The sequence below is a fragment of the Erpetoichthys calabaricus genome, chromosome 11 (assembly GCF_900747795.2).
Source record: "Erpetoichthys calabaricus chromosome 11, fErpCal1.3, whole genome shotgun sequence".
Lineage (NCBI taxonomy): Eukaryota > Metazoa > Chordata > Cladistia > Polypteriformes > Polypteridae > Erpetoichthys > Erpetoichthys calabaricus.
The window spans coordinates 46082830-46097317 of NC_041404.2; the positions used below are offsets into that span (position 1 = coordinate 46082830).

Sequence of the window (14488 nt, forward strand, 5' to 3'; positions counted from 1 at the left end):
TGTGCCGTATGTAAAGTGTACAGAAGAAGAAATTAAGAACCTTTAAGTAGAGAAGAAGAAATTAAGAACCTTTAAGTATAGAAATAACTAAAGTCTTTCAAGAAAAGCTAAGTTTATAGAAGATACATTTTTTCCTTTTTTTGCCTTTTATTCTATGTGTGTAACTATTTTTATTTTATTCTTGTTTGGATTATTCGCTTTTAACATTCACTAAATACCTTTAAAACAAACTCTTGGACTCTGAGAATTCTTTTGACACGCGTCTTACCCATGCCTGATGACACCTTATATTTCAGCAGTTACAGTCGCCAACAGGTTTAAAATCTATTGTGTTTAAGCATCCGTTCTCTATGACAAACTGGCAATCCACCCACAGTTGCCTACTGCTTACGCAGGCTCCATGTTGCCACCCCACACCATTAAAAACAATCAAGAATCAACAGCTGAGATGTTCCACTGCAAAGACCACGAGTACAAACTCTGTTAAGGTATGGAGGTCCCTTTGACTGCCAGTGGGAGAACATGTGTGGATGAGCCTACCAGAGGAGAGCAGAGTAAGAGAAGCAGACAAGGGGCTACTGCCTGAGGGTCACATCCCTCCATCTTCCCAGCATTCCCTTTTATATATTGTGACTGCAGCCACAGAGGAATGCGGCGGCCCTTCAGTAATCCCCTCTTAAAACAGTTTTTCGATGGAAAAGAAACACACTCTTTCAGTACCTCTTTGCGGGAGCAGCTGCTGGCTTACCACATGATGTGCTCTTCGCATGGGGCTATGAACATTTAAAAGATTGAGCTGCAGCCATCCTGAGGTCTCTCTCACTCTCCTGCCTATCTTCCCCCAGACTCCCTCTGGCCCGTTGGATCCCCTTGATGATGAAGACTTTGTGTTCTTTTGAGCAGGAGATGGGGCCGATGCGGTCACGTTTGACAGTTGTTCCTTGTGAGGCCAAATCGCCTCTGTAAGAGACTTGTGTTTTGTATCTGGCAGAACAGCAATAACATTTCTACTCTTTGGAAAACCTGCTGAACTCCCCTGTGCAACTTTGTGACCCAAGCTTGACAATGTGAAGCAGGGAATTATGATTGTGTTCACAACATTTTTTTATTATTACCAACCTGAAGAGCAGGCTTCCTTTTCCTCATCTCCTCCACTTCTGTTGACCGTTCCTTCTTTATTTCCCATTTCTCATTTTTGAGAATCTGTGAAATTAGCAGCAGAACGTGAGCAGCCTGTAACACTCAGTTAATGGAGGGGGACTTCACTCTACCCCCACATTTCTAAGGCAAACATTAAAAAGCATATGGAAAGTATTTATAAGATTCAAATAAAATCAATATTACAGAGTTAGATTTGGACACGGAAGTGAAACTTGTAGCTTAACGACATTCTAATTCTTAAGAACATTAATTCTACTTCTCCTACAATATCCTAAACATGGGCAGGGGAGGATAACTGGAGACTTTAATCTGTCCCCATTTAAGTTGGTTTCAGCATGCAAATGAGTGCCCTCTGCAATAGACTGGCCATCTGTCCATGGCTGACTCTGGCTTGACTCCAGATGCTGTCTTTGCAATGAACGTGATTTGGATTAAGCAGGTTCAGGAAATGGATAGATGTTTTTATTAAGAAAGAAGAGTGAGATCAATTTCGCTATTAGAACTTTAGAAAATCTTTTGATGAGTACGGAACATTCAGCCCCAAAAAGCTCACCAATCCTATCCAAAATAACTTCAAGTTGAGTTTTGAAAGTTCCTAAAGTCCACCACACTACTTGGTCACTTATGCTATGTGTCTCTGGTTCTCAGTGGGAGGTAAAACTTCCTAACATACGTGCGATATTTACCCGTATTAAGCTTCCAATCGTCTCCTTGTTCTTGTTGACAACTGTCACATCTTTGATCCACTCTACAAATTCCTTTCAGAATTTGTAACTCTTCAGTCATGTCACCTCTTAATTTCTGTTTGCTTAAACTGAAAAGGCTCAGTCAGCTCTTTGAATCTTTCCTCATAACTAGTGCCCTGTAGCCCTGGAATCAGCCTAGTTGCTCTTCTCCGGACCTTCTCCAGCACGGCTATGTCTTTTTTGTAGCCTGGAGGCCAAAACTACACCCAGTACTCCAGACGAGGCATCATCAGTGTGTTATAAAGCTTGAGCAGAACCTCCTTGGACTTGGACTTGTACTCCACACATCAAGGTGCTATATAACCTGACATTCTGTTAGCCTTCTTAATGTCTTCTGAGAACTGCATGGAGGATGATAGTGACAAGCCTTCTATGACTCCTAAGCAGTACTTTCAAGTTGTAGACTCCACTACATATAATACTTTACGTTTACTTACATTAAATTTCATCTGTCTAAGTATGTATGCTGTCCAAGTCCCACTGTGATGATTCAACAGATTCTAGACTACCTGCCAATCCTCCTAACTTGGTATCATCTGCAAATTTAACTACATTACTGTTTATTTTCCTATCCAGATCATTTATGTATGTTAAAAATTGCAGCGGACCCAGCACTGAACCCTGCTGGACACCACACTTAACATCTCCTCATTCTAATTAGGTTCCTCACACCATAACCCTCTGCTTCCTGTATTTGAGACAATTCTGCACCCATCTAGACAATACACCTTTACACCTTGAACTGCTACTTCTTTTAGTTTGATGCCCAACTGTTATGTGGGACTTGTGCAGTACCATTTCAATGGTGAAGCCTGGTGGTAGCTTCATTATTGTCTGGGGTTGTTTTTCAATGAAAGGGACTGGGAAAATAGACAGGTGATAGAATGCTGAATGTAGCAAAGTACAGAGATAACTTCAATGATAGTCTGTGTAAATAAGAGTCAAGACATGCATAAAGGGTTGGGGTTTCCGGCCCCGTATACTGTCAAAACTGTAAATCAAAATTAATATACGCTCAAACATGTGTCCAACCAAGAACATCATCCCTTCGCAGAGGGGAACATAAATAAGGTGGGACCGGAAACTGGTGACTGGAATGCTGGGAGGAACCGAGGTGTTTTATGGGTAGATGATGTCATCAGTCAGGACAGAGGAAGGGATGGAAATGCGGAAGTGGCTATGGGTGGATTAACTGGCATCCTTAGAACGTTTAAGGCGGCACTGCGTCTGGCTTTCTGCGGGAATAAGAGAAAGAAAGGTTAGTGCCTCATCTCCATCCCCTGGCAGACTGTTGTACGCTGCTCATCGAGTCTTTCCGCGGCCCCCTAGACGCGCATGCATGACATCTGCTACACAGTGCTGTGGACCTCGGACTTGGCCGAAGATTCACATTCTGACAGGAAAGAACAAAGACAACCTGTGAGTGATTTAGGGAAAACTCTGTGAATATCTTTGTGTGGTTTAGCCAGAGCTTTAACTTGAACCCAACCGAACATCTCTGAAGAGACTTGAACATAGGTGTCCACCAATGGCCTTGTTCCATCCTGACAGAACTTGACAGGATCTGCAGAGAAGTATGGCAGAAAATCTCAAAATCCAGGTGTGTGAAGCTTGTCACATCACACAAAGAAGACTCCTGGCTGCAATCACCGCTACAGGGGCTTTAACTAAGTACTGAGTAGAAGGTATGAATGCTTGTCTAAGTGTGATATTTAATTTTTTTATTTTTAATAAATTTTGCAAAGATTCCTAAAATCTTGTTTTTCTTTGTCATTCTGGGGAATTCAGTATTGTCGGAGGTGTGAAAAAATTAATTTAAATGATATTAGCACAAGATTACTACACTGCAAAATGTGTTTAATGGCCAAATTCCTTGTGTTTTGTGGGTAGAACCCAAAGAGGCGGGGCCACCATGACATCACTCTGTGGGAACGCCCACAGCTCTTTTTATTGAGGTTAAGGAAACAGATCCAGGAGACGCTTCATGACTGCTGTGGGGTTTGTGGAGTAAACATCTTCTTGTAAGTACTGGATTTTGGCTTCTTTTTTCAGAATTTTGCTTACCCAGACTGGCCACTACACTACCAAGACTATACCTTGGACCACCTGAGGCTTCTTAATCTAATACCAAAGCCGTACTCCTTACAAGTTGTACTTTTTTCCCCAACACGATGAAATAACCAGCAAACAGTAGACAGGAATGTAAAATCAAACACGGATATATTGTAAATGAAAAAGACAACACATATTTAATAATGTAGATATGTGCGTGCAAAACACCACTATCCCAAAGACACCAGTGAATAATTACTATACTAAAACACTAATATACAAATATTTACATTGAACCCTACCTTAAATAAAAACACGCAACACAAATACAAACACAGATTATTTAAACACAGCACTTGGAATGTAGTGATAAATGTGTCCAAAATAAAGACCGGCAGTATTAATACTGGCTGTAATGTTATTGTACTCCTTCCCGAAAACAAAAACGACCTCAACGTGAAAGTCCTGGCAATGGCTGGGATGAATTCGAATCCCGGGGTTCCTCGGTGCTGGCTGCCATGATGATGAATCGGATGTTGAAAAAGCAAGCAGTGGACTAATGCAATGATCAGCAGTGATGAGTTGATAAAAGAATGGTTAAATTGTCTTCCTTTCGCTCCTCGATTTCTCTTTCTCCCTCTCCTCTTCGTCCTCCTTTGCCTTTAATCCTCTTTTTTAAATACGCAATGTCCCGGATGTATTAGGTGAGTATGACAGGCAATTTTCATCTCGGGGCTGCGGTCTCCCTCCATCATTCTTCCCCTTTTCATTTACAGGGACAACATTCACTGACGCACATATAAAAGACAGTAAACGGGACTATGAAACGAAACGCACTCAGCACAAACATAAAACATACTATTATTATGTAGCCCAACTACAGTAGACTTGAACTTGTTTTCCTTGGATTGCCTTTTTCAACAAATCTTTTCTGTTGATGTCTTTTTGGATTTCAGGTCACATTATTTAACCCCTTAACCGCCCTCTGCCGGATATATCCGGCATGGTTGTTTTATTGCTAACGCCATACTGCCGGAATTATCCGGCACATTTGCCTGTGGTTATGTGAATGCCTGGCGCGTAGTATAACTGACAGTTTGGCATTGGTATTATTACTACGTTGTATTTCGACAACTCTGCGCTTGTATTGGCCGATCACGTGATGTGATTCGAAAGTGAAAGCTGTGAATATGGCGAAACGTAAACTGACTTCAAGTGAGGTTTTGCAGGTGATTTTGGACAATAATTCTGATCATGATTGTAGCAGTTCTGAAGAAGATTTTAGCGACAATGATGATCAGCAACGTGCGCTGCATGATACTGTGAATGACGGCGCATCGGATGATGGCGATGAGTGGGTGTATCCCCAGCATCTCAACTGGACTGCTGCCCGAGGTGAACTACCTTTTCTGCATCCGTTTGAGGCAACGTGTGGCTTTATTGTTGATGTAAACAATTACACTGCTGAGCAGTTTTATGAGCTGTTTGTGTCACCTGATTTGATCAGACATTTTGCTCATCAGACAAATCTGTATGCAGCACAGTTTATTGAGAAAAATCCCAATTTACCTCCACATTCCCGTGTTCGTGCTTGGGTAGACACTGATGAAAACGAAATGAAAAAATTCATTGGGATTTTGATGTTGATGGGAATAATCAGAAAACCAGATATTGAGATGTACTGGTCTACAGATCCTATGTATGCAACACCTATTTTTGCAGGTATCATGACACGTAACCGATTCTCTTTGCTGCTGAAATTCTTTCATTTGAATGACAACAGAAATGAGCCAGATAAGAAAGATCCAAACCGCGACCACTTGTTCAAGCTACGTCCTTTGATTGACCATTTATTTGAAGCATTTCAGTTGCCCTACATGCCAGGACCGTCAGTTACAGTTGATGAATTTCCCCCTGGGATTAATAAAGTATCTATCTATCTATCTATCTATCTATCTATCTATCTATCTATGAAAGTTTATTGTTGTGCAAGCCTGAGAAAAGGTACATTTTGTGTTTTATTATGTGTTTGCCCATTTCTAGAACTTGCACAACATTTAGTGGTCAATACTGCTTGAATAAATGTAAAAAATGTAAAAAAAATGTAAAAAAGTAAAAAAACGAAAATTGTTCAGATTTCGCCTGGCGTGGGGAATAGTTAGGGAGTTGGCGGTTAAAGGGTTAAAAAGATACTTTGTTATGTGTTGTTCTAAAAGCCAGAGCTTTGCGGTTTCCCTATCCCTTAAAGCAGGGGTGTCGAACTCCAGGCCTGGAGGGCCGCAGTGGCTGCATGTTTTCATTCTAACCCTTTTCCTAATCACTGACCAGTTTTCATTGCTAATTAACTCCTTTTCCCTTCATTTTAATAGCCCTGTTTTTAAGGATTCAGTCCTCTGAATTTATTCCTTTCTTCATTAAACGAGAGCCAAACAGAAATGAGACGTGAAGCAAGCCGACAGATGACCAGCTAAATTCCATCCATCCATTATCCAACCCGTTATATCCTAACACAGGGTCACGGGGGTCTGCTGGAGCCAACACAGGGCAGGAAACAAACCCCGGGCAGGGTTCCAGCCCACAGCAGGGCACACACCAAGCACAATTTAGAATCGCCAATGCACCTAACCTGCATGTCTTTGGACTGTGGGAGGAAAGCCACGCAGACACAGGGAGAACATGCAAATTCCACGCAGGGAGGACCCAGGAAGCGAACCTGGGTCTCCTAACTGCGAGGCACCAGCACTACCACGACACCACCATGCCGCCCAACCAGCTAAATTAGGACTTCAAACTCCAGCTAATTTTCACTCCAACCAATCTCTTAATGAATAGCTGGTTCTTGCTGTTAATTAAACTCGTTATTTAATTCCACAGCTTGTTGCTGCTCTCATTCTGCCACAGCAGACATTTCTAAAACTGTTTATTTTCTGTTTTTTCTCAGAACATCGTCATAATGTTTTGGTGACCTGAGAGATCAACCTTACTGAGACCTTCACCTTTCGTTATTTTCAGATATTGTGTGATGGGCACAGGTGAGCTGGTCATGTGGCGGCTTGTTTTGTGTCCCATTATTGTTTGGCTGCTAATTAAGGAAAAAGAGACAACTAAGGGTTCTGAGTCAAGTTCATTAAAACTAAGGCAAAAGAAATTAATTAGCAGCAAAAACATGTTACAAATGAAGAAGAAGGATAGAATGAAAACCTCCAGCCAATGCGGTACTCCAGGACCGGAGTTCGACACCTGTGCCTTAAAGGGTATTTTTGCATTTTTGGTATATTTAAAAGCATTTTTGAAATTTTAAAGCCAGTCCTTGATTTTGCACCTTTTTAGGGTTCACTCACTCTTATTCTCGATTATTTACTAAATATAACTCTAAACCACCTTCTAATTTTAATTAGCAAATTATTTAATGATCAAAGTGGACCCACCTGGAGTCTCAATCAGTCAATTGCAAATTATCTGACATCTTATTCAATTTCCTGCAAATACTGACCTGCTGTTGCTTGATCAGATCCTTCAGTTGGGCGATGTCTTCTTCACCACAGTCCTCCATTGCCATTATCTTCATTCTCTGCTCCTTGATAAGGGTCTGAAGGTTAAGGGCAGCCATTTTGGGATCCCATTGACCGATGGTCACTGAAGTTTTAAAGCTTCTCATTCTCTGAGCCAAGGTCAGGGCTAATGGGATTTCTTTATCATGAATGCCAGCAACTGTTAAAAAATGCATTTTTCATTATGTACATGTATAATATGCTACTGTTTGATTTACAAATACTTATTTAATCCATATTTATAGATATAACAGCTTGAAATCACAAATGCAAATCACAATGACTTCTGAAAGTCTACAGTGTAAGTAGTGTTAAGGGTCACATAATGAATCAAAAATGGAGGCTCAGTCTGTAACCTTGTAATTTTATACAGCACCTTACAGGGTGAAGCCCATCTCAGTGATCTTCACATATTATCACAATCTCCACACTGGATTTGAGCTTAACATTAAAATCAGCCTTGAAAATGTCTGTTGAGTAGGCTTCAGCTTTATGTTTTGAAACTCTGTTGCTCACAAACACATAAGCTCTAATGTCAATCTGTGTACTTATCTTCTAATAGTTAATGTGTTGTTTATATTTCTAGAAGGCTTACTCTTCATTGCTTTTTTCATTTTAATCACAGCTTTAAAGAAATAAGTATTTATTTTGGGCAACATTGAATTAATGGTTCATTGTCCACAATCCTGCCTTGAAATAAGCATAACTAGAAATGAATGAACGAAACAGGACTGCTTGTCTGCACAAGTCATTACATATAAATCAGCAGTATAAAAGGGCTTTTGCCACAGTTCACTCTGTACAGAGTTGATTGCTAAAATGGAGACTAACAACTCAAAAAGCAAGGACTGTCTTCATCTAGTTGAAGGAAGGCATCAGGACAAGACAAAGAAGGGGAACCAAAACTACACAGAGCCCAGCCTGACTCAAGGCATTTTAGGAATGCCCCTTCTGGTTATGTTCCTGGCATTGTGTATAAAAGGACACAGTAGGCTTGGGTTCATTTGATCTAACCTGAAGAACAGAAACTCTGCCTGAAAGTCTTCTCCAGATATTCCTATGGATAAACAAACAACAGACCAAAGGGACATACTGTAGAAAAGACAGATGACTGGCCTGATATTTCTATAAATAATTGACCCTTGTATACATACCTTGGGTCGCTAGTGACCCATGACATCATGTTTACAGCTCTCATGAGGGTCATATGATACAGTGTGGTCGTAGCTCCCCAGACATGCATCATTCATTTCATCCCTAGCAATTTACTACCAAAACATGCCAAAATATTGTAAAATTATTCATATATATGTACAGGGCCACTAATGACCCTCAATGCGGTAAAGTGTCAATATTTTTCCCCACACATTTCAGTGCTGTGTCTGTAACCAGCACTAGAACAAAAATTTTGTTTTTTTCATAATGTCTTTGTATTTCTATATGTTAATTACAGCTGTTTTTCTATCTTGTTATGTTTTTATGTTGGCATTTAGGAGTTTAGGAAGGTAAGAGGTAAGAAAAGAAATGCCACTACACTTATCAGCACAGCAAGCCCTTGAAACCACCTCTGTCATGGATAGCAGATTACGAGTCAGAGAGAGGTGCAGTGCAAAGGGATGCTACTAATTCAATTGAATCACAAATGTCATGGGCAGGAAATTGTAGAAGGGCAGAGCTCAGACCAGGAGAAGAATGAAGGTGAAGAGGCAAGCAATTGCAGCAGCAGCACAGAGTTAAACAGCCACATGAAGCAGCTTCTTATGAAAGCAGAAGTGGACAAAAAACACAGAAGGTGTTATCACAGCTGTAGTTCTTTTGAATTGATCATTATTTAGTTTTTTATGAGTTTAGAGAGATAAGAGATAAGGAAAGAAGTGCACCTAACAACAACAACATTTATTTATATAGCACATTTTCATACAAAAAGTAGCTCAAAGTGCTTTACATAATGAAGAAAAGAAAAATAAAAGACAAAATAAGAAAGTAAAATAAGACAACATTAGTTAACATAGAAAAGGAGTAAGGTCCGATGGCCAGGGTGGACAGAAAAAACAAAAAAAAAACTCCAGAAAGCTGGAGAAAAAAAAATAAAATATGCAGGGGTTCCAGGCCACAAGACCACCCAGTCCCCCCTGGGCATTCTACCTAACATAAATGAAATAGTCCTCTTTGTAGTTAGGGTTCTCACGGAGTCACTTGATGCTGATGGTCATACAGACTTCTGGATTTTAATCCATCCATCATTTTTGGAACATCATGGTACTTAGAGTAGATGGTGGTGGCGCAAGCCACCACCAAAAGGACACCGGAAAAGGAAACAGAAGAGAGAATAGGGCTTAGTACAGATTTTAGAGCCACCATGAATGGTTATTATAATGAATTGGATATACAGAGTATCAGGATTTAAATTACAGTGAAGTTATGAGAAGGCCATGTTAAAGTAATGTGTTTTCAGCAGTTTTCTAAAGTGCTCCACTGTATTAGCCTGCCGAATTCCTACTGGCAGGCTATTCCAGATTTTAGGTGCATAACAGCAGAAGGCTGCCTCACCACTTCTTTTAAGTTTTGCTCTTGGAATTCTAAGGAGACACTCAGTTGAGGATCTGAGGTTGCGATTTGGAATATAAGACGACAGATATTCCGATATATAGGATGGGGCGAGATTATTTAAGGCTTTATAAACCATAAGCAAAATTTTAAAGTCAATCCTGAATGACACAGGTAACCAGTGTAGTGACATCAAAACTGGAGAGATGTGCTCGGATATTCTTTTCCTGGTAAGGATTCTAGCAGCTGCATTCTGCACTCGTTGCAAACGATTTATGTCTTTTTTGGGTAGTCCTTGTTAGCATAAGAAGCCCTTGAAAGAGTCCTGTCATTGATAGCAAATGATGAGTCAGAGAGAGACAGAAAGGCATGCAGCTGGGAGACAAACGATGAACAACAGAGTGAGTCAGAGCCAGTGATACCTCTGATGCCATCAGATCCTGAATGTTCTGGGCAGAGCTCAGAATAGGAGGAGGAGGTTGAACGTGAAGGGTGGCTGACAATTGCAGTAGCTACAAAGAGTGAAACAGCTTCTTACAGAAGTAAAGCGGACAAAAGATGCAAAAGATGTTTCTATCGCTTTAATCATTATTTAGGTATTTATGAATTTAAATTGATAAGAGATCAGAAAAGAAGGGTTGCTGATGCTTTTCCGTGGAAGATGTCGTTGCCAACAGAAGACAAGTCAGATACAGATAGAGAAGCATGCAGAAGGGAGGCAAACGATGAACAACAGAGTAAGACATTTCTGATTCCATCAAATCCTTTATGTTCTAGGCAGGGAATTATAGAATAGTAAAGATCAGATGAGGAGAAGATTGAAGGTGAAGGCAGGCAGAAAGCTGCAGCAGCTATACAGAGTGAAACAGCACAAGTTACATCACCTGAAGCATCTTCTTACAGAAGCAAAACTCAACAAAAAACACAGAAAGTAGCACATATGTTCAGTATCACTGGGCTGCAAAAGAGTTGATCGGTGCAGAGTGTGCCAAGAGCCATGTTGCAATTATCACAAAAATGTAACTGTGATCTGTAACTATTGTGCTGAGTAGCATACTATTATTGTGTAATTATATATAAATATTACAAATTAAAAGTAATTAATATTAAAAATTACTTTAAAAATGAAGTAAGGTGTTCAGGGTAGAGGTTTCAATAAAAGTTTGAACAGTCACTGTTATTTGTGACTTGATTTAAATATAAATATATGCCAAGTCTCTATAGACCCTAGATATGTAATGGTGTTTGTTAAAAGTTCTTTGTACACAAGCGTTAAATGAATTACTGTACATGCCGGAGTGTAAAGTAATAAAAAAAATATCATGTCCCTTTGTTTTCTCTGTATGCCCTAGTGGTCATACATTAACAAGAATGGATAAAACTGTCAAGTTTCAATGGGAAAACTCCTATCCCACAATACCTGAAGAGTTTATGCAGTATACGAGGAGGGTGTGGCCATTTCCCTCAAAGGCCTGATAGAGCAGAAGTGGGAGCAGTCCACAACTGGTAATGCTGCTGGAACCTTCCTTTAGCTCCATCACTCTCAGCAAGGGGCTGACACTATTAAAAATAAGTAACACTGTTAGTGTAAAAAGAAGCCCCGTTTTAGAAGTGACACTTTATGTTATACATGTATCCAGAGAAGTTTCATTATATTTGGAAGACAATTTAAGACCCTTTACTGTGAGTTGACCTGCTTGCTGCTTTTACTTCCAAGTAAATGGAAGTTTAGGTAATGGGGTCAAAAATTCAAAATTTAAATATACAGTGTTCAAAATGTCCAGAAAAGTTCATTTTAGATTGGTGTCTGTATGTATGTGTTTGAGAAGCTGAGGAAACCTGCGTACAGTGATAACATCTGAAAAAATTGCCCTGTGTTCTTTAAACAAACCTTATTACAGGCTCCATGCCTATTGTTTTTGGTCCAGTTTGGTCCAGTACTTATCTCCATATCCTTCAAAAACTATTTGACCTACTGTATGTCCAATGATACATGCTGTAGACATTGTTTAATTAAACTGGGATATGTGCAGTGTGCTTCAGGCTGACTGTAGGCTAAAGAAGTGCCAATTATAAATACAAGATGGGAGACACTGTCCTAAAGGAAGCAACCTCCAGAAAAGACTTAGTGGTTTATATTGACACAACACTTTCATCATCTAAGCAATGTGCAGAAGTGATTAAAAAGGCAAACAAAATATAATGTTATATAATTGAAAAAAAATGTAATGTTACATAATTATAACTGCTCAATATAAATTGAGATACAATATGCTCAGACTAGATAATGCACTAATGAGACCATGTCTGGAGTACTGTGTGCAGTTCTGGGGCCACATGCATAACACCGTGCATAGAATTCACACTAAAACATGGCGTACGGACAAAACTGGAAATGTGTGTATGCACAAAAAAATCCAGATGCAAAAATCTGTGTGTACGCCAACTTCCCCGTTCTTCCACTACATAAATCCCGGTCAGTGTGAAAAGTAACACTCATGCACGTGCCTGCCGCCACTCCCCAACTCCCCCAAGGACTTAAAGCATGTTATTAAACATGGGAACAAGGTGGCGCAGTGATAGTGACAGCTGGCACCCTGTCCAGAGATTATTCTGGCCTCCCGCAAGATGCTTGCTGCACCGTGCACGACCTTCGATGAAATAATTTATTGCAGCAGTACTGTCTCTTTCAAACTAACCCCCAATTCCTGTCCTTCCTTTTCTTTCTCCAAGTACCCAATCGCCACACAATCAGCTCTGTAATAGATGTCAAGTCATCTGTAAGCTTAGAAAGCCGATTCTTCAAAACTTTTAAGGAACATTGAAATATCTTCGTAGTACATGTTTAATTATTCTATCCATTTATCCTTCCAGTGTTGCACCAGTGTCAGCATGCACACAGCACCTTTCTTAAGTAAAATTCTAGAGAAGGTAGTCATTATGCACCTTAATGATCACCTCAATAAACATGCTATTCTTGATAAGTTTCAGTCGGGTTTCAGAACAAATCACAGTCCAGAAACTGCTCTCATCAAAGTAGTAAATGACAGAGGCTCTTTATCTGTTCTCATTCTCTTAGATCTGAGTGCCGCATTGATACCATTGATCATAATATTCTGAGAAATCGCCTTAGTCAATGGGTGGGCCTCTCTGGCAGTGTCTTACTTTGGTTTGAGTCTTACTTAACAGGTAGAAAATTCTTTATTAGTTGTGGTAATTATACTTAAGACACCTGATATTCTATATGGTGTTCCACAAGGCTCTATCCTGGGTCCGCTGCTCTTTTCGATTTACATGCTTCCGTTAGGTCACATTATCTCAGGGCATAACGTGAACTACCACAGCTATGCCGATGACACACAACTGTATTTATCAAAGCGCCTGACGACCCCAACTCTCTTGATTCACTGACACAATATCTCACTTGTGTTTCTGAATGGATGAGTAGTAATTTTCTCAAACTAAGTAAAGAGAAAACAGAAATTTTATTGATTGCCAATAATGGGTATAATGAAGTTATTAGAAATAAACTTGATGCATTAGGATTAAAAGTCAAGATGGAGGTAAAGAATTTAGGGGTAATTATTGACTCTGACCTGAATTTTAAATCACATATTAATCAGATTGCTAGGACAGCATTTTTTCACTTAAGAAATATAGCAAAAGTTAGACCTCTTATATCATTGCAAGATGCTGAAAAATTAGTTCACACTTTTGTTTTCAGTTGGCTAGATTACTGTAACACACTCCTCTCAGGACTATCCAAAAAAGACACCAATCGATTGCAACAAGTGCAGAATGCAGCTGCTAGAATCTTAACTCGGAAATGAAAATCCGAGCACATCACCCCAGTTTTGATGTCACTACACTGGTCACCTGTGTCATTTAGAATTGACTTTAAAATACTACTTATGGTTTACAAAGCCTTAAACAATCCATCTTATATTTCAGAATGTCTTACACCTTACACTCTGAATTGTAACCTTAGATCTTCAAATGAGTGTCTACTTAAAATTCTGAGAGCTAAACTTAAAAGAAGTGGTGAGGCGGCCTTCTGCTGTTATGCACCTAAAATCTGGAATAGCACTTTCTCATAGCTTCATCTTAGTTAAATCCTGATGCTCTGGATATTCAATTAATTATCATTATTATTCATGGTTAGCTCCAAAATCTGTACTAACCCCCTACTTTCTCTTCTGTTCTTTTTCCAGTTTTTCTGTGGTGGCGATCTGCGCCACCACCACCTAAAAAAAGCACTGTGACGTCCCTTCATTGATGGATTGAATGCCAGAAGTCCACATGACCGTCATCATCAAGTTTATCCACGTGAACCCTGAATACCATGAGGACTGATTGACGTCATTTATGTTAGGTAGAATGCCTAGAGGGGGCTGGGTGGTCTCATGGCCTGGAACCCCTGCAGATTTTATT

General features: G+C 39.8%; 1 protein-coding gene across 1 annotated transcript in view; it reads right to left on the bottom strand.

The window, feature by feature from the left end:
* Positions 1 to 14488, bottom strand: part of si:dkey-201i24.3 (trichohyalin) — a 64374-nt gene that overhangs the window by 28030 nt on the left and 21856 nt on the right. The window contains exons 3-4 of the mRNA XM_051933577.1: positions 7453 to 7670; positions 1120 to 1203 (exon numbers count right to left, since the gene is read on the bottom strand). Of these exons, the coding sequence (XP_051789537.1) occupies positions 1120 to 1203; positions 7453 to 7617 (249 nt within the window). The 5' untranslated portion in view covers positions 7618 to 7670. The remainder of the gene's footprint in view (positions 1 to 1119; positions 1204 to 7452; positions 7671 to 14488) is intronic.